Genomic DNA, 24,470 nt, shown 5'->3' on the forward strand with positions numbered 1-24,470 from the left:
AGGACAACTAGCATTAGCTTTGATAAAGTTTAATATTATCGTTGAAATTTTTGAGTTTCAGATTTTTGAGTAGGGGATGTTTAGAGCGGTGAAAAATGTAACCTGTTTTTATTTTAATGTATAAAAATGCATGTGTGAAATAAAGTCATAATCGTAAATATTTATATAAAGCACAACTGTGGGATGATCTATAGTTTTGTTTCCCGGTGAAGAATCAGTGTACTGATTGAACGGCTGAACGCATTTCAAATTCTGCTTCCGGATCTAAACTTTGGGCGTTGGAAGTAACTGGCATTAATATTTGTTCCTGCCTTGCGAGCTCTCTTTCTTCTGCCTCCTTTTCCATAACCTTATCCAAATTCCAATAAACTACTAAAAATACAATAGCGCAGAAACCACCTGCAGCAGCAATACCCGTGAACGGCCAGATCAAGTTTGGATCGATCAATGCTCCGGAGACACCTTCTGAGATTGCCGAAGAGATGGCACTGTTGAACAAGAATAAGGCCATGACTAGACCCTTGGCATTGTCTGGGGCTCTAGTATATGCCAATTCGTAGGCAGTAGTGTAACAGAAACATTCACCCAATGCACACAAACCGTAGTTAATGATCTCGTACCATGCGGTCAATGGCGAAGGGGTGTCACAAGTAGTTGCGTAGTAGCCACATGGTGAGGTTTGGTAGATTCTCCATTGTAAGATAGCCGAGACCATGGAGGCGCATGCACCGAGCATAAAACCGACGAAGATTTTGTGAACTGGCTTAAAATTGATTTTCATCTTTTTGAGTAACGGGTAAATAGCATAGTCGAGGATTGGAATGGCAGCCACAATGGTAATCTGATTAAAGTTGTTGAAGAAATCGTTTGGAATACCCTGAGAAGACATCGAACCTGCTTGGGCAGTTAAAGTGGAACCCAAACCAGTATCACTTAAGTTGAAAATGACCCAGAAACTAAACATAGAACACTGGGTCAATGTCGACTTGTAATCCCTGACTTCTTGTTCGGTCCAGTCGATTGGGATCTGTTTTTTTGTGTTCATGAAAAACTCCCCTCTTTCATTCATGTTGGTTGGGTAAGCGTAAGACCAGAATTCCTTGTTCTTTAATCTCTTGATCCAGTTACCCTTCAAGCAAACCTTTAGAACCTGGAAGAGTTTCTTTAAGATGGAACCTTGTGGAACCTCTGGCTTAAGGTGTGGACGGACAAACAACATGGCAATCACGACAATACAGTACATAATACCTGGACACAAAAAGGCTAACCAGTAACCAACATCCTTTGCCGAATAGGAGGTAGCGATTTGCAAGAAAGCACCAATGTTGATGGACCAATAGAAGATCATGGTCAAAGTTTCCATGGAATGGTCTCTATCAACATAGACAACTTCACCGGTTGGCAGCTTTTTCAAGACGTTTGTTCTGTAAGGATACTGATCGAGCATCAAGGGTAATAAGTTAGGTTTGATGAAACCGGTACACACAGCCAAGGAGAGAATACCAAGGACGGTTGGAGCCATAGCAGCTTGACCTTTGGCGATGACAGGAGGAAGGGCGGCGATGATGAACAAGATGTGAGAGATGATACCAACCCAGACACCAATTAGGATGGTCTTGAATCTGCCCATTCTGTCGTCGGCAACATAACCACCGACTAGGGGCATGACGTAGGCTAAGAACTGCAACAACATGACCAAAGCGTTTGCATCTTTCAAACCCAATCCTAAAGCACCGGCGTTACCGATGTGACCAGGCATGACTCTACCTGTTCTGGAACCCTCTGGTAAAGGTCTCATGATGAAGTTGGTCAAAATACCCTGGACACCGTAATAAGAACCTCTTTCTGCAAACTCACAGATCAAAATCATCATGGCTGCAAAGTCCGGTCTGGTCGTCACATTTCTGAACTTGTGCTTGTCTTCCTCGGTTGCAACCGCCAAGCCAGATGGGTTGTACTCGTCGGCATACTCTGCCATATACTCGTGGTCGGAGAAAATTTCAAACTCTCCGCTGGCAATACCTTCCTTTGTGAAAGAGTTGTCTGAGAGAGACTTCTTCTCGTTGTTGACGTATTCCGGAGAAGATTCCATGACTCTGTCGGAGTCGACATAGTCGTCGATATTATGGGTGTTGTCGCTGCTGTTTAAGCTCCTCACGCTCCCTGAGGAGAAAAAGCTCTTTTCCTTTAGCTTGTCGAACATTGTCTAGCGGCTGGGATGGAAAGGCCTCTTTTCTTCTTTTCCAAAGAGCAAGGAAAGCAAAGAGAAAAGAGAAGAGAGAAGAGAGAAGAGAGAAGAGAGAAAAGAAACAGAAGGCTACGAGGGAGAAGGAGTTACGGGCAGAGAAAAGAAAAGAACAAGAGGGGGCACAACCGACGAGGAAAAGCTTTCAATAAGTAATAGAAGCGGCAGACAGGAAAAGCGGGTGATCGGGGGACGTCAAATCTTCCGAGACGCCATAGTACACGTCTGCTGGCAATATGCATGGAACTATTCATGCCGTCAGTCAATAAGCAAAAAAGAAAAGACGCCACAAAGGGCCGTTTGCACTGTGCAAGACCGGTCCTCGGACCCAGTAGGCATGTCTCGGATGACTAAAAAATTTGCTTCCGTGTGCACCAGCGGGCAGAGAACAATAGCCCCGCCTGCACAGCCCGGCCGTTATACTGTCACCCTCCGTTTGACATGCTATGCCTGCCGTGTTGCTTCCGGCGCCTCGCTTTCTGCCGTAGTGGCCCCGCGGGCCGGCGACACTTGCCCTGCAGAGGCAATGCCGGAGCAAGCCCGGCGACTCACCGTGCATTGTGTGGAGACTGGGCTATTGTGGTTGGCTGTGGTGGTGGACCACACGGAGGAGACCGCTGCAGCGCCGGACAGGGCGGGCCAGGAGTAGAGGCACACTACCGCAAAGCGTGGCACACACCGGAGGGCTGCAGGCCCCAAGTGGCGGGGAGCCCAGTCTTTATACGCACACGCTGGCATCTGTCTGTCGCCTCTCTGGTCTCTCTATCTCTGCTCCCCCGCCCAGGCTGCGTATCCCTCCTCGCTTCCACACACTCGACCCAACGGGAAGGAAACAAGATAAGCCCGTTTGCTCTTCCCATCGCCAAGCGAAAGGCAACACCACTTTCGAATACGTCCCCGTCAATGCCAATGCCTTGGCTCCCTTCGCTATCTGTGGCTGCTTATCTGCCAATCCTGCCTCCGCTCCGCCATGCTATCTCCGCCATGCTTGCCCCACCCTTTCCGCCGCCATCGGAAAAAGAAACGTGCGCCGGCAAATGGTGCCTCGCGGTCGTAGGGCCCGTTGCCCTCGCCGGCGTGCCCCGTCTTTGCCGTCTTTGCCATCGCCGGCCGCGTTCCGCGCAGCGCCCTGCAGGGCGCCCTGCAGGGCTGAAGTTTCTTTGCCGGGGAAAAATCTCGCGGCGCGGGAAAGAGTTTGCGGGCTGCACCCGTGCACCGGTGAGGGTGGGAGAAGTTGAACCTCCTGGGGTCGGGATCCTCGTTACTGGACCGTTGTGTCCGGCTTCTACAGGTCGGACAGGGCTTAGTTCCAGGGAAACAGGCCGGCGCCCCCTCAGTGGGAGGCCGGCCAGAGGGACAAACAGCCATGGATTTGAGATCGATATACTTGTTGCCCGTGCATTGGTACCTGTTGTGGGCGGTGCTGGTGCCCGTGTGTCTGACCGTTATCCCTCCCCGTCCTTATCGTGCGTACGTCTCCACGGCGCTCCTCTACGCGGTCTTGGTGAAGGCCCAGTTCTTCTCTCCCATCGACACTTCGGGCGGGGATGCCTCCGTAGCACTCATTCTGCAGGGCGTGCTCCTCAACCTCTTCTTCTACACGTTCAACCTCTTCTTCCTGGTGGAGTATCCGGAGCTCACGGACTACAGACCCAGGTACGAGACCCGGGAGCACGTACGGGCGCTGCGGCCCTGCACGTGGCAGAAGTTCAGCTGGTGTGTGCAGCGCTCCGTCCTGGTGTCCTTGACGGGGAATGGCTGGAACTGGCAGATGTCTAGCGTCGAGCACCACAGGCGCCGGCTGCACGTCTCCACATGGTTGAAACACTTTCTCGTCAACAAGCTGCTCGTCGGCTACACCCTCTACGACGTCTTCTTTCACATCTACTTGTCGACAGCCTACATTCGCACCCAGGGGTGGGGCCCGGGCCACACCCGGGACCTCGTGCTCTTTGCCAGCGACTCAACGCTCCCCGTCTGGAAGCAGCTAATCTTGGCGATCGGCTCCGCCTACTGCATCCACTTCGGTATCGACACGCTTTACACGCTCACCATGATTGTGCACGTCTTTGTGCTCCGCACAGCGTCCATCGACGAGTTCCCGCCCTTGTTTGGCTCCTTCCAGGGCCAGTACACCGTCCGCTCGCTGTGGGGGAACGTCTGGCACAAATTGATGTACCAGTTGGCCATTCCGCAGTCCAAGTTTCTGGCCGGCTGCGATTACAAGGCCACCCACCGGAACGACCGCCCCCGCTACGGCACAGAAACCTGGCGCAAGTATCTCATGTTCTTCCTCGTCTTCACCTTCTCCGGGATCTTCCACGCAGCGGGCACGCTCAACATGCCCTGGTCCCTCGGCGCAGGCTACAACACCAACAGCCCCTTCTCGGGCATTCACTCCGGCACCCTGAGTGGCGTCCTGTCGAGGTGCTTCTACTCGTTCATCTTCTTTCCTGCTCAGTTTGTTCTCATCATCCTGGAAACACTCGTCCAGACATTGTGGAACAAGTGTCTGCGCATCCGACTCCCTCCAGCCGTAACAGCGGCCATCGGACTGACCTGGATTTGTCTCTCCGAGGTGTACCTCTTGCAGTTTTACATCGACGAGTTGACCAAGTCAGGCTTCAACGTTGCCGAGTTGGTGGTGCCCTTCACCCCCGTCCACTACATTTTTTCTCACTTCAACATCAGATTCTGAGCACTGCCACTACTGTGGCGCCGGCTCCGAACTACACGGCACCACCGAGCCCACTGTATAAAGCGCCCTCCTCCGTTTTCTTTGCCCTTTGTGTTGTCCAACCAGTATACGCTTGCACTACAAAAAATCTTATGAAGCCAACTCTTCGAGCCTGCGGATTCCATCCACACTAACCGTTCGAGCTGTATCCGTCTCCCTCCGTAGACCCAGTAGTGCCGTCCAACCTACTACACCATCGACTGTGGATTTGAGATGAGGATGCCTTTTCATTTAGGGTGCAGCGCCTCTCCAGACGCTTGCTCCCCTCTGCTCCCCTCTGCGTCGGCCTCCTTCAATCTCCCCCGCCGCGATTTAGTTACTGCTAAAATCATCTTGGTCCCCGTCAAACCTGCAGATGACAATCTTTACTCTGCAACGGAGGCCGGCCTCTCCTAACTCGGCCTCTCACGTGCCTTTGCTCTGCCTGGGGCTCGTAGATGGTTTGCGCAATGTAGCAATACAAGAGATTGCCAAACTGGTCAAAGTCTGCGAAATCTTGATTTAAGAAAAAAAAAAAAAAGAGGAAAAATAGAGCCTTTGCATCCACGGCAATGCCCTGGACAACAATAGCCTCAGTCTCTAAAGCTGTCGTGTGTTGTTGGCTTTTGCCAACTGCCGGCTACAGCCATTTGCCTCAAGCGCTGGCCGCCTTGATAAGCTCTCTAGGGTACCCGGGACACGTTATAGCCACTCCCAATGCAGCGAATTGTTCCGATCGATCCCTCTCCCTCTCACTCGTACCCGTACGGCCAGCCTAACGCCAGTCCACGTCCAGCCTCACGCTTGTCTAGCGCCAGCTGGCCATGCCCTAGTAGTGGGGCTGAAACGCTTTTCATGTGTGGTTTTTCCCGGCCAGGCCGACCTGCCTGTCAGGCTGTTGCATCAGGTAATTGGCACGCAACCGTGGATTGATACGGATACGGATGTAAGGAGAAGGTACAGCCAGCCACAATCGTCGGTGGATCCGAACGATATCAGATACCGTTGCCATAGTACGTAGCGTCGGACCAGCTTATCTGCTCGTCTACTCAATCTCTCCCCACTGTAGTGGAAGCATTTCCCCGCTCTTGCATCCTCAAGATCGAAGGGCCCCATCGAGAGACGGAAGTGCTAATCAGCTTCGGCTATAGCCATCTATTCCGAGACCATTGCCTGTGCGTCCGTGTCCTTCGGGGAGCCTGCCTACTGTGGACTCTGTAAAGTTTAGCTCCCATTGCATATCGTGCTGTCTCTGATATCAGAATCATTGCCACCAATCTGTGCTCCAGATCTCTTGCTCCACAGTCCACACCTTGGACGATCTCCTCATCTCCCCTTCCTTCCGAAATGGAACTCTCTCAGCTGCATATATATATAGCTACTTCACCTGGCCCTCTTCCTTTTTTTTTCCGTTGAACTGTATTTTGTATTCACAAATACTGTAAATTCATATTCTTTCTTTCTCTCTTCAGTCAAAGCCAATCCAGTAGATAATATCACCACTACCACCAACAAAAACACAAAAAACATCATGGGGTTCTTTACCAAAAATAATGACTCCGATACAAAGTCTCAGTCTGAATTTGCCGAGTCCGAGAAGCATCTCCCAGCAGTCAATGACTTAGGATTTGTGGACTCCAGCTCGGTAGACTTTGAAGACCGTGAATATTTCCCAGAATACGCTGATGAATACAACCCAGCCGGTTTGGCCATGGCTACTGCTCAGGATAAAAAGGCATACAGAAACGTGACGACGAGACCAACTCTTGCAGCCATGATGATTTTGATCTGTGAATTCGCAGAAAGAGGTTCATATTACGGTGTCCAGGGTATTTTGACCAACTTCATCATGAGATCTTTGCCTGAGGGCTCCAGAACAGGTAGAGTCATGCCAGGCAAGAACGGTAACGCCGGTGCTTTGGGATTGGGTTTGCAGGATGCAAACGCTTTGGTCATGTTGTTGCAGTTCTTAGCCTACGTCATGCCGCTAGTCGGTGGTTATCTTGCAGATGACAGATGGGGTAAGTTCAAAACCATCATGATTGGTGTCTGGATTGGTATCATCTCCCATATTTTGTTCATTATCGCCGCCCTTCCTCCTGTCATTGCCAAAGGTCAAGCTGCTATGGCTCCAACCGTCCTTGGTATTCTCTCCTTGGCTGTGTGTACCGGTTTCATAAAGGCTAACTTATTGCCCTTAATGCTCGATCAGTATCCTTACAGAACAAACGTCTTGAAAAAGCTGCCAACCGGTGAAATCGTCTACATTGACAGGGATGCCTCCATGCAAACTTTGACCATGATCTTCTATTGGTGCATTAACATTGGTGCTTTCTTGCAAATCGCTACCTCCTATTCGGCAAAGGATGTTGGTTACTGGTTAGCCTTTTTGTGTCCAGGTATTATGTACTGTATTGTCGTGATTGCCATGTTGTTTGTCCGTCCACACCTTAAGCCAGAGGTTCCACAAGGTTCCATCTTAAAGAAACTCTTCCAGGTTCTAAAGGTTTGCTTGAAGGGTAACTGGATCAAGAGATTAAAGAACAAGGAATTCTGGTCTTACGCTTACCCAACCAACATGAATGAAAGAGGGGAGTTTTTCATGAACACAAAAAAACAGATCCCAATCGACTGGACCGAACAAGAAGTCAGGGATTACAAGTCAACATTGACTCAATGTACTATGTTCAGTTTCTGGGTCATCTTCAACTTAAGTGACTCTGGATTAGGCTCTACTTTGACTGCACAGGCCGGTGCCATGACTTCCAAGGGTATTCCAAACGATTTCTTCAACAACTTCAATCAAATTACCATTGTCGCTGCCATCCCAATTCTCGATTATGCTATCTACCCATTACTCAAAAAGATGAACATCAACTTCAAACAAGTTCACAAGATCTTCCTTGGTTTCATGCTCGCTGCATGCGCCTCCATGGTTTCGGCAATCTTACAATGGAGAATCTACCAAACCTCACCATGTGGCTACTACGCAACTAATTGTGACAACCCTTCGCCACTAACCGCATGGTACGAAATTATTAACTACGGTTTGTGTGCATTGGGTGAATGTTTCTGCATGACTACTGCCTACGAATTGGCATATACTAGAGCCCCAGATAATGCTAAGGGTCTAATTACAGCCTTGTTCTTGTTCAACAGTGCTATCTCTTCGGCCATCTCAGAAGGTGTCTCCGGAGCATTGGTCGATCCAAACTTGATCTGGCCGTTCACGGGTATTGCTGCTGCAGGTGGTTTCTGCGCGATTGTATTTTTAGTCGTGTACTGGAACTTGGACAAGACCATTGAGAGGGAAACTGCAGAAAGAGAAGCCTCGAGACTTGCCGGCTCAAGTCCATCAGTAGGTAGACACTATACTTTTTTCTTTCCACTTTCATCCTTTTGTTTTCCTCGATTTTGTTTCGACGCTAATTTTTTCGTATGTATAACTTCAATACTTTACTTCTCCTTCTTACCATCCCCTAGCCCGTTGCTTTCAAAGCTGCAAAACTTCTTGGTACACCGCTGTACCGTCCCTTATCCGCGCACGTAATCCGACTGTGCCGCACTTCCGGCGTTCCCTTTTGATGGAGATGATCTACATCCCCAGCCGGGGCTGCTGGCTCAAAACGGAATCATTGTGCAGGAAGGGATTTTTTGTGTGGGTACCTCAAATACGGGGAGAAGGAAGAATAGCTTCGGAAGTGATATTTTCCACGGACTTCTTGAGTTCGGGTGTTGATAATTCCTTGTAGATTTGTAGCTTCGGATCGATTATCTATTTTGAAATCAGATATCAACTCTCTTGCGGTAGCCACAGAATGAGATTCCACATACCTTCGTTGAGTATAGATGACCGAATAGATGCGTTAGAGAAGACATCTCCTCGGAAGTACAGGGTTTACAGTTTTTTGTGGAGAACCATCTGGCTTGGGTACTGGTTCTACATTGTGTTGGCGATCTTCATAGTCATTGCTAGGTTTGCCCCCAACTTTGCAAGACACGGAGGGCTAATCCGAGGTCAATACTCGATCGGCTACGGTGCCGTCATTGTTATATTTCTTGGATCGGGTCTTTCCATGCAAACCAAGCAGTTGGTGGAAAATGTGTTGCATTGGAGGGCACACTTGACTGTGTTTCTTTTGCAATTTCTCGTCACCTCGTCGATAATCTTTGGGTTTGCATGTGCCATCAAAAGGGCAAACAACCCTATAATATCCGAGTGGATGTTAGTGGGATTGATTGTCACAGGCTGTTGTCCCACCACCGTAAGCTCAAATGTGGTGATGACTAGGAAGGTGGATGGCAATGTTCTATTAACGCTCTGTGAGGTGTTTCTCGGCAATTTGGCTGGCGCCTTCATCACCCCTGCTTTAGTGCAAATGTACTGCCAGGGAGAATGGGAATTTGCAAATCCTGCAAACGGTAGCACCATCAACGACGTTTACCGGAATGTCATGAAACAGATCGGGTTCTGTGTTTTCTTGCCCTTGTTTTGTGGCCAAGTCATCCAAAACGTGTTTCCCCAGCAAACAAAATGGTTTTTGGTGACGTTCAAGTTCAACAAAGTGGGCTCTTTCATGTTGCTACTTATCATGTTTTCTTCTTTCTCGACTGCATTCTACCAACACGCGTTCACTTCTGTTTCCCATCAGTCTATTATATTCATTTGCTTTTTTAACTTCGGAATTTACCTGTTTTTCACGGCCATTTGCTTCATTTTCTCGAGACCATTGTTCTTGATGTATTTTTTCAAAAAGGACCCTGAAGAATCAACGTCAAAGGTGTACAAGTTTTTTTACAGGTTGGTGAGACCATTTTACTACAACAGAGCAGATACCGTTTCAGTTCTTTTGTGTGGGGGAGCTAAGACAGCAGCTTTGGGCGTCACGTTGGTTTCTTCACAATATGGGGATCATAATCCCCATTTGGGAGAGCTATTGGTTCCATTGGTCTTGTACCAGGCTATTCAAGTCATCACAGCTGGTTTGTTGACTCCTTTTATGAAAAAATGGATTCACGCAGGACCTGATTACAAGCAGCAACATCAGGACAAGTCATCGCCATGTGATGAAGAAACAGGCAAACCTGACAACAATGCTGAAGTAAGTGAAGAGCTCAATGATGATAGCCAAGGGACTAGTGAAGATTCATACCACTCAAACAATAACTCGGACCATTCAGACTATAACAAAGCTACCAGTAGATACCATGAATGAGGTCACGTTCCATAATCTTTCCTAAAAATCGCAGATCATGCATACTATTCTTTCTAATTAGTTACTCATTTTATAAACAATCTTTACACACAACACCATAATACATTCCTAAATACACCTAGCAAACTCTACCTAGCCTCCGAAGACATGAAATGTGAAGTCCGCTCTTAACGCGGCATTGAGGAACACGACACGGACCGGTGTTGTACTTAGAAGAGCATCCTTTTAATCTGCAAAAGGTATCAGGAATCAAACATTAATTCTAAGACTGCATTTGATGTTTGCGTGACATTTGTTCGAAGTTGTGGTTCACATATTATGGTCAATTGCGCACTTTTGGAAGAATGCTTGCACTTAAGGGTCTCTCAAAATATTATAAATGCAACACGAATTGTAAAAAAATAATTCGTGGGGTAAATCGATCCAGCTTAAACATGCCATTTTATTGAATTTACTTATACAATTAAACTAACCTATAGAGGAAGACTGCTCTCAACACCTGTAGCCTTAACGTACTCGATATTTTCAGTCACTTCGAGACTGTTACATATGTTGTTGACAGCGCTGCTGGCGATCAAGTACTCATACTTAGAAGAAGGTGGAGGCAACTTGAACTCCTTTCTCCAGTCTGGGTTCTCCACCTTGGCACGTGGATCAGCCTTAAGCTTCTCCTCGTTTTCTTGTTGAATTTTCGATTCCCATTTGTTGATTTTGGAGATATCTCTGGCCAAGTTTCTTTGGAAGTAATTTAAGTTACCCAAGTTGTGGTTGAAATGGTTGATGGCGTCGTACAGCTGGTCAGTGGAAGCCTTTATGTTTTCGTAGCTGGAAGGAGCGATCAAGAGAGTGTCGCTGTCTCTCGAGTAGTCTAAGTCGAATTCCTGAATCTTCAAGTTTGTTAGGTGGTTACTTTTGATTATAACAGGCATTTCTTCAAGTAAGTTTTTGTATGAGAGCTTATTTTCGATCAAGTTTTTGGCGACAAACTTGTTTTCACTCTTTACGGTTCTCAAAAATGCGTCGCTTAACTTGAAACACTTCAAGCTCAAGAAGCCGTCTCTGGATTTGGATGGGTCGTACACCATCAAGAGCGATGGGATCTCTCTCTTGTTGTTTCTCAATGTGTCCTGAAGTTGAAGCAATGACTCAACGACAGATTGTGATATGTATTTGCCACCAGTGGAGCAGATGAACCATCCCAAAAGATGTGCCGTATACCCCGCGGTTTCAAGCTTGTTCAAGTAGTCTTGCTGGAATCTGGAGTTGGACGATCTCAAGTTGAAGAAGTCGTCAGCACTGTTGTTGTTGTTGCTGTTGCTGCTGTTGAACGTTGGAAATGCAATAGTATGTGTGACACTGATGATGTTGTCTTCGACACCGTCGAAACCGAATATAGGACCGGTGGTGATGGAATTGGAGGATTCGCCGATGCTGGCCAACTTGAGCGCAATGCTAGCGTTGATCTTCACGGTATAAGAGGGGGAAGCCTCTACCTCTTTGGTAGCTTCTTGACTGGCAGACATTTTCTGTTTCTGGATCGATTCTTTGAGCACACCACCTGTTTCCACGTCGGATTTCCTGGCGTCTTCTTCTAATCCCAACTTGCCTTTCTTCAAACAGGCCTGCCCTCCCCCTCGTGAAGAGAATGAAAAATTTTTGCCAACAGGCCGAACTTGGCGTTTTTGGGCCGATCGCCGCAATCCGTCGAAAATTTTTTCGGTGGTGTCGCTGACTGATTGAGTCGACGGTAGGACTGAAGAAGGTTGGAGCTGGAGAAGACCGACCAATCGGGGTAGATAACAGGACACAGGCGTCAGATTGCGGGCCCGTTGTTTGAAGATCAGCAGAACCAATAAGAAACATGTCTGACTCTACTGAAAAGCAAGTGGAGCAAGTCGCCGAAGGCTTGCAAAAGACCTACTTGGACGAACCAAGCGGTGAATACGTCTCGAAATCCGAGCTGAAGAAGAGACAAAAGTTGAGAGCTCTTGAATTGAAGAAGGCAGAGAAGGCCAAGAACGCAGCAGCAACAGCACCAAAGATCTCCAAGCAAATCGATGAGTTGGCAAACGTGAATCCAGCACAGTACTACGAGATCAGATCTGCTCAAATCAATGGTTTGAGACAACCACACACGGAAAACAACCCTTACCCACACAAGTTCCATGTCTCCAGCGAGTTCGAGCCTTTCATCAAGGAGTACAGCCACTTAAAGAAGGGCGAGACTCTTCCAGATGTCAAGGTCACCATTGCAGGTAGAATCATGGTCAAGAGAGAAGCCGGCCAAAAGTTGAAGTTTTACAACTTGCAGAACAACGGTGTCAACCTTCAAGTCATGGCCCAAGCGCAAGATGCCGAGGGAGATTACGCCGAGATGCACAAGCTTTTGAGAAGAGGTGACATCATCGGTGTTGAAGGTTACCCAGGTAGAACCAATCCTTCCAAGGGTGGTGAAGGTGAGCTATCGGTTTTCGCTACCAAGGTCAAGCTCTTGACTCCATGTCTCCACATGTTGCCAACCGAGCATTACGGTTTCAAGGACCAAGAAGCAAGATACAGAAAGAGATACTTGGACTTGATCATGAACAAGAGATCCAGAGAGATCTTCCTTGCTAGATCCAAGATCATCCAATACATCAGAAGATTCTTGGACACGAGAGACTTCATTGAAGTTGAGACCCCAATTTTGAACGTCATTGCTGGTGGTGCCACGGCAAAGCCTTTCCTCACTCACCACAACGATTTGGACATGGAAATGTTCATGAGAATTGCGCCAGAGCTTTACTTGAAAGAATTGGTTGTCGGTGGTTTGGAAAGAGTCTACGAGATCGGAAGACAATTTAGAAACGAAGGTATTGATATGACACACAACCCAGAATTCACCACCTGTGAATTCTACCAGGCTTACGCTGATGTCTACGATTTGATGGACATGACCGAATTACTGTTCTCAGAGATGGTCAAGGACATCACCGGTGATTACAAGGTCAAATACCAACCAGAGGGTCCTGAAGGTGAAACATTGACCTTAGACTTCTCGAGACCATGGAAGAGAGTCAACATGATTGAAGAATTGGAAAGAATTTTCGACGTCAAGTTCCCATCAGCAGATACCTTCCACACTCAAGAATTCAATGTTTTCTTGAAGAACATCTTGGTCAAACACAAGCTCGACTGTCCTCCACCTTTAACCAACGCAAGAATGTTGGACAAGCTTGTTGGTGAAATCGAAGACGCTTCGATCAACCCAACCTTCATTTTCGGTCATCCTCAAATCATGTCCCCATTGGCCAAGTATGATAGAAAGATCCCAGGTTTATGCGAAAGATTCGAAGTTTTTGTCGCCACCAAGGAAATCGCCAACGCTTACACAGAATTGAACGATCCATTTGACCAAAGAGCCAGATTCGAAGAGCAAGCTAACCAAAAGGCACAAGGTGATGATGAAGCTCAACTGATCGATGAGACCTTTTGTAATGCTTTGGAATACGGTTTACCACCAACTGCCGGTTGGGGTTGTGGTATTGACAGATTGGCCATGTTCTTGACCAACTCCAACACTATCAGAGAAGTTCTTCTATTCCCAACCTTGAAGCCAGATGCCCTTGTCAAGGGTGCTGAAGAAAAGAAGTAAGTTAGATCAACATTCAAATGTGCTTAACTCACCTCTTTGTTCTTCATGTCTCGTATGTTCTATAACCCTTTTTTAATATATATCATATTATTAATATAAATAATATTATTACTATCTTACAAAGAAAATTGTCCATCTCCCCTCTATTTGGTGATCTTCAATTGTCCCTTTCTCTTCAATTCCAATGCCTTTTTGTATGGAGGAGCTGTAGGGGACTGAACAGGATCTAAGCTCAAAGTTTTCAAGTTCTCATCCAATGCATAAGTAGCATCAGAATCAACCGAGTTTAAGTCTCCGCATGCAATGAATGGTGCAACCTTTCTTTCTTCCTCAATGAACTCAAGATCTTTGTTAAGACTGGCCCTTCCTATCTTCATATCCTGGAAAAATTCTTCAGTAGACAGTTCTGGATTTAGTGTCGGAACCCAACCTTCTCTAGGTTTGTAACCTATACAGACAATGAATGCCTCCAACGAGCTGGCTCTGGAGGCTCTTGGCTTAGCACATATGACTTTTTCGAATAAATAACCGAGCTGGCTGTATAATAAATCAATATCTCTACCTCTGAAAATCTTGGCAACAAAGGTACCACCATTTTTCAAGATACAGGTCGCAAGCTGAAGAGCACTCAAAATGAGCTGTGCTTGAATGTATTCATCTAAATCATGCAACCCCGTAACATCAGGAGCACCATCGGAACAAACAAAATCTGCTTTTTCTCCATCGAAAATGTCCATTATTTTTTCCAAGGTCTTCGGATGTGTGATATCTGCCTGTAGTTCTATAACGTGGTCTATCGGGGACATTGGCTGTAAATCAACCGCAACAATCTTTGCATCCTCGTTTGTGCTATCCTTGAAAATCTCTCTACTCAGAACCTGGGACCAGGATCCAGGAGCAGCACATAAATCTACCACTCTCTTCACGTCTTTGAAAAGATCAAATTGTTCATTTAGTTGTAGCAATTTGAAAGCGGAACGCGCACGCCATCCCTCTTCCTTCGCCTTTCTGTAATATAAATCACGCTTATCCTTACTACTTCTACCCATACTGGTCTTGCTTACCCCCTCCTTTTATTTAACAACTTTCATTATTATCTTTTACTTTCCCTAATTAGAGTTAAAGTGAAAAATTTGAAATAATCATGAACAGATACGGAAATGGTAAAACTTTGAACACCCGTGCACCACCACACACTCTTTTTTCTCGACTTTTTCTCTGTAGAGTGTGAAGTGGTGAAGCTGAGGTTGAAGTTCAAACCGGATGAGTTGATAATGAAGAGTTTGAAGTAGAATAGGAAACGCAGGGAAAACAACAAGCTACGACTGTTGTTGCCATCCACCCATACGTTGACAAATAGACTACACAGCTAAAATGTATATACCAGCTTTCAGAACAGCCATAACTCGTGTGGCGGCTGCTCGCCCTATGATACAAAGCCAGAGATTATTCTCCGTAAGCCAAATAACGAATGAAAAGTCCAGCGAAAAAAAGAGTTCTGACTTAGACAAGGCCCTTGAAGAATTGGCTGACTTGAAACTTGCATCTCAAGATTTACCAAAGGCAGACGAAGAAACGCTTGCTACGGCCAGACTTATAGACACTTTTTCCCAATATAATCCAAAGACGGTAACAGAAGAGGTTATTGCACCTGATGCCAAAAGTCCAATCCCAATCAACGCAGAGCTGAATTACTATGCACCACTCAAACATGAAATCAAATATGGAGATCTCAAGGCCGAGGTTGTGTTCAAGTGTTTTGATCCTGTTAATGTTGAGTTTTTCTGTGATTTCGCTTTGAGAGCGGCATATTACTTAGGACTCCCTGCAACTGGCCCAAAACCAATTTCAACCAAAAGAGAAAGATGGACTGTTATTAGAGCACCTTTTGTACATGCTAAATCCAAGGAAAATTTTGAAAGAAAAACACATGGAAGAATGATTAAGATCTGGGATTCGGATAACGAAGTCGTTGATCTGTGGTTGGCTTATTTGAAAAAGAACTCAGTTTGGGGTGTAGGTGTCAAAGTTAACATGTACACTCAAGAACCTCTCAAATTAGCAGACAAGATGGCAAGATTGGAAGGTGGTGAACAATCACTCTCTGACCTCAAATCTTCAGTTGAAACTTTATCCAACGATGCTGCCAATCCTGTTTCACAGAAGGTATTGGAGCTTTTGAAAGATCCTGTATTCACTAGACACATGTCCGAGAGCGAAATGGACCAGATCGACTCGAAATCAAAAACTATTGAAAAATAGCTCAGTCCAAACGTTTATAGAGAAGATTAACGACTTACTTTTCTATCGAATTACCATGTACATATAAATTAATATAAACAAAACAATTTATATAATAGATCATTTAACATTCTATCCATACATATCCCAACCCTCGTCCTCTTCTTCACTATCAACAAGTTCCACCTTGTTTTTCTTAACGGTGACGTCCGTCCTGCACAACGGGCAGGTTCTGTTTAGCTTTAGCCAAGGACCGATACACTCTAAATCAAATCTGTGTTGAGAATTACACGGTAACTCAACAACCAATGGATGTTTATCACTTTTGTAATCATTTGTACAAATCGGACATGTATCATCATCTTTCAATTTCTTAACGTTGACTCTTTCTAACGTATCAAGAAAGGAGTCATCGACACCTTTTGATTCCGCAGAATCTTGAAATGATATTACGCCATTTGATGATGTAACTAATGACTGTAACATTTCTAGCATTTGGGGCTCTATAGCCAATCCACTAGCTTGTAGGCTCTCACGATTGAAGTTCACTATGTTAGTGGTGGAGTACGAAGGTGTATTGAGAAAATTATCTAAGGCTTGTTGTAATGTTGGGTGTCGTTCATGATCCGGACGGTCTTCCGATGCATTTCTCTCACGACTCGACGACAAAGAGCCATCAACGCTTCTATTGTTCAAGTTGTGCTCTTCTTCATAGTTTGACATTTTTAGGTTGAGAAAGAAGTCATCCGTTTTTCGAGATTCTCAATAGAACGAACTCAATTTCTTGCCACTTTGTTGAACATATCTAAAACTTCTTGCCTTTATCTTAGCGCGTTGAAATTTCATAGGGTGGAAGAGATGATGGAAGAATTTCGTCTAAGCTGAGCAAAAAAGATCGACTAACGGGCACGAATGTATCAGTATATTCTACAATTCGGAACCACCGACTAAATTCTGGTCACAGGTTGAATACTTCTACGGTTGAGGAGCTTCATGGAGGAATCAGTTTTTACAATATTGGCTACAGGCCTTTTCTTGCTGCTTTTGGGTATATTGGTAAGGTTGATTCAAGTGTTGCCATGTTGCCACATGAGGAAACACGCTACATCAAAGCGTGACCTTTTGCTGTTGAAGAATGCCACTAATAAAAAGAAGTGTTTGATGGTGCTCTTGGGCTCTGGGGGTCATACTGGGGAAATGCTTCGTATTCTGGAACAGTGGTCAACCGGGATCAACAATTTGCACAGGGAGTACGTTATAAGTTCGGGGGATTCGACATCTGTTTTGAAGTTAAAAAAATTCGAAGATAATCTTTTGGGAAACAATGCTAAAGATTATGGAATCACAACTATATACCGAGCAAGAAACATAGGGGAGGGAAAGATTAAGGCGGTTATCAACACTTTGCTCAGCTTTAAGTCTACACTAATAAATTTGATCCTTAGTAGGCTTAAAAATCAGCCTGATGTGTTTTTGACGAATGGTCCCGGAACTGCTATACCGATTGCATACATGCTTTTTATTCTAAAGCTTTTCGGTTTGTGTAGCACTAAAATCATCTACGTTGAAAGTCTAGCTAGGGTTAAAGAGTTAAGTTTGACAGGCTTTTTGATCCTCCCGATTAGTGATCGAATAATAGTTCAATGGGAACCACTTGCTAAAAGATACAGAAGGTGTGAATACTACGGTATATTAGTCTAAGCTGGAAAATATATAGAATAGGTGAAAATGAAGGATACATAGTCGGTGTAGGGCCATTCAAAAGCCTTTTGATGTAAAGAGTCTGACTCTTACGCTGCGCTCAAGTTTAGCAAATACCTCTATAAACTAAACTTTCAGCAAGTTGTGCCCAATGTTGGCCACTTTGTCATGCCTTTGAGACTTTGGACTTTGCAATAAGAGATGGACCAGCTTTAGAAGTCCGGGAAATTTCCGAATCCGCCTTTGACAACTTGATCAACTGTTTGTCAACAACAGAGGCAATCTTTCTTAGTTGATCATTGCTGTACTCGGATGCAGACATATTGGAGTTAGCAGCCCAACACAATCGTACCGGAGAACCACTTATGACAACAAGGCACGGATTCTTGTACTTGTCACACCCCAGAACCTTTTTTTGACGACCATGCACTATATCTGCAACTTTTTCAGCAATTCCACGAGTCTTGAATTCGATATAGCCAAATTTCCCTGCATTTTGTGTATAAAGGGAAGATACCGTGTCCTTGGTAAATTCTGGAGATAAACCAATAAAATAGTCTTTTACTTGGAACATGGATAGGGACGATCCATTGCCAAAAAAGAAGAAAGATCGTATATGTGCATTTTTAGGACGAAATTGTAAGTTTCCATTGAAAGGAAAAGATTTCAACAAATCAAGCAGCTCCTGCTTTGAAAGAGAAATTGGATCTTTATTATAGCTGTGACCCTGCTTTTGTTTTGAATCCTGTTTGTTCAACGATGCTTCTAGATTCTGCTCCAGCTTTCTTTTCAGCTCTTCATTGTCTGCAAGATGAGTGATTTCTTCGTTCTTCAGTTTTTCCTCCAACAAATTCGAGTTGTACAATCTACTTGTAATGTTTTTTGCATTGGACACTATGTCGGTAGACATGTTCAAGTCTTTGGCCGCGTCAATTTTGGCTATTCGGAGAAGTTTGTCTCTCATCTCGATAGGTATACCAAGAGTGAGATCGAGCAAGCATGATTGGCAGCGGTTTTTCGACCTGGCGCAGGTCAAACAGATGACAGTCTTCTTCCGACTTGATGAAAATGCATTACCGTCCTGTGCACTCCACTTGAAAACGGTGAAGGGTTTCGAACATATTTTGCATTCTGCGCCGTTCCGAAGCCTCTTCATCTCGACATAGGGATTGGTTCCCAAACACGTATCGCAGACAGCCGGAGTGGAGTCATCATCGTAGCGGACGTCGGGCATTTTGAGTAGTGTATTGTTATGCAGAGCCAAGGGAAAAGTGCATCAGTAGAGAAGAAGAAAAAGAAGAAGACGAGGACGCTTATCGCAGGATAAATGTATACCTGCCTTTGATGTGATAGGCGCCTACCATCTATGAAAATTTTTTAATTTCTCATTTTGGGGTTTTTTGTTCAACCTCCAACTGGCACGAAAAACAAGAAAGTGAAGCAAAGACAAGACAACAGTACTACAACACGTTACTACGGATAGTTTTCTACGACAAAGGGAAACAGAAAGTGCACAGACGAAAAATCAGGGTTAAAAAGCTCTGTCAAAATTTTTTCTCTTCATGGATTATCAGGTGAAGAAATTCGTTGTTAAATTAAGGGTATCATCATCTAATCGTCCGTGCACTGTTCTGGGTGTGTTTCCACACCAGCATCCTCATCTGAGGATGCCACTGAGGATGCCACTGTGGCAGCTTGCTCAAGATTTCACCAAAAGAATAGCAGCCTATCGCAGACGCCCGGCGAAACGTTTTACAAAGAGAGTAATAGCTAGGGTGGATATGCCCTGCCTTTTATACCCCCGCACCGCGGGAGCGCTGAGCACTGAGCTGAGCTGAGCTCTATGACTCAGCAAAGGCACCTCTTTTCCACTTCAGGGCTTTTTCGCTGCCCCGGAGTCAACGCCTTACTACCCTGGCTGGAGATGATAGCTTTTGTGTGGGGTTGGTTTCGGGGGTTGTCTTCTGGGAGCGAAGTACAGGAAGAACGAGACCTGTTGAAACAAAGTTTTTAACAGCAGCTAAACAGAGTACCCACCGCAAGACCGACGAGTCGGGACGGAACAGCAAATACATCAAGAACGCAAGGAGAGAAAGGAGTTTAAAATGCTAGATACAGCCGCCGTCGGAGAGACGCAGAACGAACAGGGGAGAGCGGACAGCTTCACGAATGGTGCTGGCGACCGAAATAACGATGCCAAGAGCAATTCGCAGCTCAATTTGGCGCAGATGCTATCGCAATCGGAGAACAGCTCGAACTCCCCTGCTTCGGGTCCGGCGTCTGTCTACCCATCGCTGAATCTCGCCAACAGCAACACGCCGACTAACCACCACCCGAGAGAGCCTTCCAGCGTCAAGTCGAAAACGATCAAGCCGCCTGGATCAAATACCACCCGAGTTTCTGTTGCATGCGATCGTTGCCGGAAGAAAAAGATAAGGTGTTTTTACGACAACGATGACCCGATAGTAGAGGACGAGGATGGGAACAGACAGTGCGCAAACTGTAAAGTGGTGGGTCTGGAGTGCATCTTCACTGACAAGTTGGCGAGAAAGGCTTTTCCGAGGGGGTACACAGAGTCTTTGGAGGAAAGAGTGAGAGAGTTAGAGTACGAGAACAAAAAGCTGCAGAAGCTGCTTTCTCTAAAGAACACCAACAAGAACTCCCTGATCTCAAGCTCGAATTCCATTTCGACGGAAAATACCCCTACTACCGTGTCCACCTCACTTGCCAAAACAAAAATAAAGAACGAATTGGATACAGACTTCGATATGATTAGTTCTCGGAATAATAACGTGAACGCTAACTCTAATGATGACAACAACTACAACAATAATAATAAATTCAAACGCGACGATGACGTTGACATGAGCAACTCCGAAAACAACATCGAAACTAATGATACCAGATCGAACAAAAACTTTTCCAGCAACGACGAAGATGTACGAAATCAGGATTTGAATGGCAGAAGTGAATTTGAAAGTCCCTCGCATGTTCTTAACACCGAAAACGTCTCAAGGTTGGACGTTGACTTTAAACCAGTTTTACATACCCACGACGAGAATTGTAATTGTGGTATGCATCACTCTGTGATAAATCGGCCAGTTTCAATTGCAGGTTCAGTTGATATAGACCAAGGTGATTTAAGCGACGACGAGTCTCTCTACTCGACAGATAGTCACTATTCTCGTCAAGCTTCTGCTTTCCCACAGTTAAGTCATGCCTTCTCTTCAAGCCAAAGTCATCTAAATGGTTTTAACGCGCATAATATTGATTTCACTTCTCACTCGAGCTTGAGTGGAAATTTGCACCTATCCAATTCAGAACATAGCCATATGAATGACGGGACTCCCTTCAACAACAATGTTTTATCAGGAAACAACGATTCAGATAGTAAAAACAGATTTGTTTATAATCCTAATTCCTTCGAACAAATCAACGCACCGGGTGCCGCTGCTGCAATCTCTCTTCAAAATAAGTTGAGAACTAAGAATTTCTTGAACTTGGCCAATTTGATTGCCGCCTCTATTCCACGGTCGACAGAGGAAACTTTGTTTATACCGACCTTGTTGGCAAGGATAATCAAAACCCATGGTTTTGACTCAAAAGCTCCTTATTTGACAGCACGCTCAATTGCTTTATTGAAGCAAGCTTATAACGAAGAGGAGAGATATAATCTATTTCCAATAACTTTCAAAGGCGTAAATTTCAATGACTTGAACAAATCTGAGTCAAAGGCGTTTTTCCAAAGTCTCAATTTACCGAATAATATGAACTTGGATATTTGCATAACAATTTTCTTCAATACTTGGAACACGGTGATTCCTGTCATGAATAAAGAGATTTTCATGGCCAATTATAAAAAGTTTATCAAGAGTAGAGATGCAAACTATGAGGATGGCGAATTAGTTGGATTTGAAAAGTTCGGTGAGTTGTTAGTCATAATTACATGTCTTGTGATGATTTCCAACGAACGGAGTAATATTGCTGCAAAGCTATCGAACAGCGCTATTCTAGAGAGCTCTGTTTCTCCCACCAGTTCCAATATGTCTACATCTAACTCAAATTCTAGTTTGAACGATAATGAAAGTAAAGACAATAATGGCAAGTCAAGTGACAAGAAAATATCAAGCAATAGCGAGATTTTGCAATTTTATGATCATATAATAAAGCAATTGATACAATCCAACATGTCATCGATTTGTTCAATATCCTCACTACAAATTATCACCATAGAGTTATTGTATTGTCTAGCAACAGACGACTTAACAACCAGTTATGAATTGAGGGGCAGAATGATTACCATGTGCCAACAGTTGAGGTTACATAGATGCCCTGCAGCAGTTCTCGGATCTAACGGGTCCAGTGTTTCCAAATTACAACAGGGTGAAAGGCGTATATTGTTTTGGTGTATCTACACACTTGATAGTTTTAGTGCATTTATCTTGGGTGTTCCAAGATTATTGAAAGATTATGAGATTGAATGTGCTTTACCTTCCTCCTCATCAAGTGATAAGGAGAACAAAGATTCTGATATCAGTTTGATCACATTCCAGAACAATGTTCAATTATCTTTAGTCGGTAAAGTCTGTGATTCGGCCTTGAGTGTGATGAGATACTCCAAAGTTTTGGGTACCATTGTGGACTCGATTTTCAGGAGAAGTGAAGGGTTGAAGCAAACAAACATCAATGAATCTAAGTGTTTGATAATGGAAGATTTATTAGAGACATGGAGAAGAAACCTACCAGCGAACGTTTCGTTTAACACTGTTCACAACTCCAAGGATATTAATATCATTGACAACTTGAATGAAACCCAGTTGACGTTGTATTATCTTTACTATCAAGCGAAGGCATTGATTTACATGCCCTTACTGGCTGGCGAGTCCACTTTCAATTTGACATCATCTAAGTGCTCGCCTGCATTCATAAGCATTCAGCAAGCGACTACTTCGATCCTAACTACAATGAGGGTTTTGAATACATCTAAACACAATTTCTACTTCTTGCCGCTTCCTATCAACATTGCTAGACAGACGGCCCGGTTTTCATTAATGGCGGCTAGAAATTCGTTGGAATACACGAGGGGAGGATCATTGTTCCAAGAGGCCAAACTACTATTGACCTCAATCATTAATGAGTTAAAGATCGAAAACAAGATTGGACTCCTTGGGTGCCTATCTAACAACTGTGTCGGTTGCTTGGAGCATGCTATCGATGCTATCTTATCGCAGCCTAAGACGGGCTCTATGAACAATCTGGATCCAGTTGAATCTGTGAAGAAGGAAAGCAAAAAGAAGAGCACGGGCTCACCGTTAAAGAAGGTCTCCAATCTTGAAAGCTTTGCCAAAAAACCCTCTTCAATGGCTCCAGTGAAGTCCGAAGAGATGGAGATTGATTTGGGAGACGATTCGACCCAAAGTGGGAAGACGTCTCTCAGCGATAAGCGCAAAATAGCTATCAACGATATTTTCTCTAACAACGAGAACAAGGATAGCGTTGTCGAGCGTGCCAGAAAGAACTCGGCGAGCCGCCATCCTGAGAGGAACTACAACGACAGCAACCGAAATACCCAGATTATGGACCACAGCACTAGTAGCGCTGCCGCCAATAATGATGATCTGTTCAACTTTATGTCTGCAGATCCGAAAATGATGGAGGAGGAGAGCCTCAATATGCTTTTGAAGAATGTTGACGGCGACGGCACCATGAGCGGTAGTCCGGAGCTACAGATGGAGAAACAGAAACTGCTGATCAAACAAAAGCAGCAGTTTTTGCAAACCCAACAGGAGAACCTACAGAAGCAGATCCAGCTGCTCCAGCAACAGGCTAAGACGCAAGCGATGGCGGAAGCCGAGATACAGGTCCAGAGACAGCAGGTTGAACAGCAGAGACTGCAGAACAGCCTGTTCCAGGACAGCAGCAAGAACAGTCACGCCGGTAAGACCAGCGGCGACAACAGTGCTCTCAATCTGCAGTCCATGGGGTCACCGGTGCAGCTTGATGACTCCCACGTCAAAGACGTGCCTTTCAGTGTGAAATCCTTTTCCGATTTGCTCATGTTCAACGACTTCGGGGTCGACGCGTCTTTGGGGTTGCCGTTCATCGATTTCGAGCTCGACAACACCCAGACGAAGAAGCAGAAAATGGACCCCACCAACGCGCACGATCTCGAAGAGCTGTACGGCTACAGCACCGGCGGCGACAACCACATCACCGCAAGCCACCAACTGCAGCCCTCGTCGATGACGTTTGAGGAGAGTCCGAACTACAACCCATACGGCAACGGCACTCTTCCGTTGAGCTCCACCGCTGTGAGTCCTCCTCCGCAGAACCAGTTCAGGCACGGACACGAGCACCAACACCGTGCCAACTATTCCTCCTCCGTCAAGAGCCAGGACGACGTTGCCCGTGATAACTCCGACACCAACTCCGGCACCAGTGCCAACAATATTAAGGCCAATAAGGGCAACTCCAATGTGTCCTTGTTTAATTGGAACCTCAACACGTGAAAAGCGGTTGAGCAGCGCGGTGCGGGGCTTGCGTGCTGCCGGGGCGAGGCCCCGGCACCAGCGGCTCCGGGACGCGCACATAGGGCCAGAGAGCCCCGGAGATACGTGATGGCGGTCCTCGGCTGCGGAGGCCCGGAGCAAACAGAGGCGGGGTGGGGCGGCGGGATGGATGCTGGCGGGCCGTCTGCTGCGGAAGTCATGTATATAC

General features: G+C 45.5%; 13 protein-coding genes across 13 annotated transcripts; 8 read left to right on the plus strand and 5 right to left on the minus strand.

Annotated features, from left to right (window-relative positions):
* Positions 1–81: 81 nt before the first annotated feature.
* On the minus strand, positions 82–2,275 carry PICMEDRAFT_17407 (hypothetical protein). The gene has a single exon (XM_019161591.1). It carries the CDS (start codon positions 2,201–2,203, stop codon positions 215–217), a length of 1,989 nt encoding a protein of 662 aa, XP_019015992.1. The 5' UTR covers positions 2,204–2,275; the 3' UTR covers positions 82–214.
* Positions 2,276–3,611: 1,336 nt separating this feature from the next.
* On the plus strand, positions 3,612–4,943 carry PICMEDRAFT_73690 (hypothetical protein; the record flags this gene model as incomplete). Its single annotated transcript, XM_019164553.1, has 1 exon — positions 3,612–4,943. The coding sequence occupies one exon, from the start codon at positions 3,612–3,614 to the stop codon at positions 4,941–4,943; it is 1,332 nt and encodes a 443-aa protein (XP_019015993.1).
* A 258-nt stretch (positions 4,944–5,201) lies between these two features.
* Positions 5,202–5,378, plus strand: PICMEDRAFT_59752 (hypothetical protein; the record flags this gene model as incomplete). Its single annotated transcript, XM_019163387.1, has 1 exon — positions 5,202–5,378. The coding sequence occupies one exon, from the start codon at positions 5,202–5,204 to the stop codon at positions 5,376–5,378; it is 177 nt and encodes a 58-aa protein (XP_019015994.1).
* A 1,047-nt stretch (positions 5,379–6,425) lies between these two features.
* Positions 6,426–8,517, plus strand: PICMEDRAFT_54290 (hypothetical protein). The gene has a single exon (XM_019163175.1). It carries the CDS (start codon positions 6,493–6,495, stop codon positions 8,509–8,511), a length of 2,019 nt encoding a protein of 672 aa, XP_019015995.1. The 5' UTR covers positions 6,426–6,492; the 3' UTR covers positions 8,512–8,517.
* A 262-nt stretch (positions 8,518–8,779) lies between these two features.
* Positions 8,780–10,514, plus strand: PICMEDRAFT_54292 (hypothetical protein; the record flags this gene model as incomplete). Its single annotated transcript, XM_019163176.1, has 1 exon — positions 8,780–10,514. The coding sequence occupies one exon, from the start codon at positions 8,780–8,782 to the stop codon at positions 10,175–10,177; it is 1,398 nt and encodes a 465-aa protein (XP_019015996.1). The 3' UTR covers positions 10,178–10,514.
* Positions 10,515–10,650: 136 nt separating this feature from the next.
* Positions 10,651–11,700, minus strand: PICMEDRAFT_73692 (hypothetical protein; the record flags this gene model as incomplete). Its single annotated transcript, XM_019164554.1, has 1 exon — positions 10,651–11,700. The coding sequence occupies one exon, from the start codon at positions 11,698–11,700 to the stop codon at positions 10,651–10,653; it is 1,050 nt and encodes a 349-aa protein (XP_019015997.1).
* A 101-nt stretch (positions 11,701–11,801) lies between these two features.
* On the plus strand, positions 11,802–14,101 carry PICMEDRAFT_17411 (hypothetical protein). The gene has a single exon (XM_019161592.1). It carries the CDS (start codon positions 12,039–12,041, stop codon positions 13,809–13,811), a length of 1,773 nt encoding a protein of 590 aa, XP_019015998.1. The 5' UTR covers positions 11,802–12,038; the 3' UTR covers positions 13,812–14,101.
* On the minus strand, positions 13,955–14,860 carry PICMEDRAFT_73694 (hypothetical protein; the record flags this gene model as incomplete). Its single annotated transcript, XM_019164555.1, has 1 exon — positions 13,955–14,860. One exon carries the CDS (start codon positions 14,858–14,860, stop codon positions 13,955–13,957), a length of 906 nt encoding a protein of 301 aa, XP_019015999.1.
* Positions 14,861–15,123: 263 nt separating this feature from the next.
* Positions 15,124–16,403, plus strand: PICMEDRAFT_17412 (hypothetical protein). The gene has a single exon (XM_019161593.1). It carries the CDS (start codon positions 15,186–15,188, stop codon positions 16,071–16,073), a length of 888 nt encoding a protein of 295 aa, XP_019016000.1. The 5' UTR covers positions 15,124–15,185; the 3' UTR covers positions 16,074–16,403.
* On the minus strand, positions 16,185–16,775 carry PICMEDRAFT_73696 (hypothetical protein; the record flags this gene model as incomplete). The annotated part of the gene is made up of 1 exon (XM_019164556.1): positions 16,185–16,775. The coding sequence occupies one exon, from the start codon at positions 16,773–16,775 to the stop codon at positions 16,185–16,187; it is 591 nt and encodes a 196-aa protein (XP_019016001.1).
* A 186-nt stretch (positions 16,776–16,961) lies between these two features.
* PICMEDRAFT_17413 (hypothetical protein) lies at positions 16,962–18,177 on the plus strand. Its single transcript, XM_019161594.1, has one exon. The coding sequence runs from the start codon at positions 17,046–17,048 to the stop codon at positions 17,751–17,753; it is 708 nt and encodes a 235-aa protein (XP_019016002.1). The 5' UTR covers positions 16,962–17,045; the 3' UTR covers positions 17,754–18,177.
* Positions 18,139–19,459, minus strand: PICMEDRAFT_17415 (hypothetical protein; the record flags this gene model as incomplete). Its single annotated transcript, XM_019161595.1, has 1 exon — positions 18,139–19,459. A coding segment is annotated over exon 1 (839 nt), but the record flags the coding sequence as incomplete, so codon positions are not given.
* Positions 19,460–20,086: 627 nt separating this feature from the next.
* Positions 20,087–23,908, plus strand: PICMEDRAFT_20620 (hypothetical protein; the record flags this gene model as incomplete). The annotated part of the gene is made up of 6 exons (XM_019162166.1): positions 20,087–20,466; positions 20,734–20,939; positions 21,126–21,728; positions 21,846–23,122; positions 23,516–23,690; positions 23,772–23,908. Coding segments are annotated over 6 exons (2,778 nt in total), but the record flags the coding sequence as incomplete, so codon positions are not given.
* Between the last annotated feature and the right edge of the window lie 562 nt (positions 23,909–24,470).

Source organism: Pichia membranifaciens (genome assembly GCF_001661235.1).
Source record: "Pichia membranifaciens NRRL Y-2026 unplaced genomic scaffold PICMEscaffold_5, whole genome shotgun sequence".
Classification (NCBI taxonomy): Eukaryota; Fungi; Ascomycota; class Pichiomycetes; order Pichiales; family Pichiaceae; genus Pichia; species Pichia membranifaciens.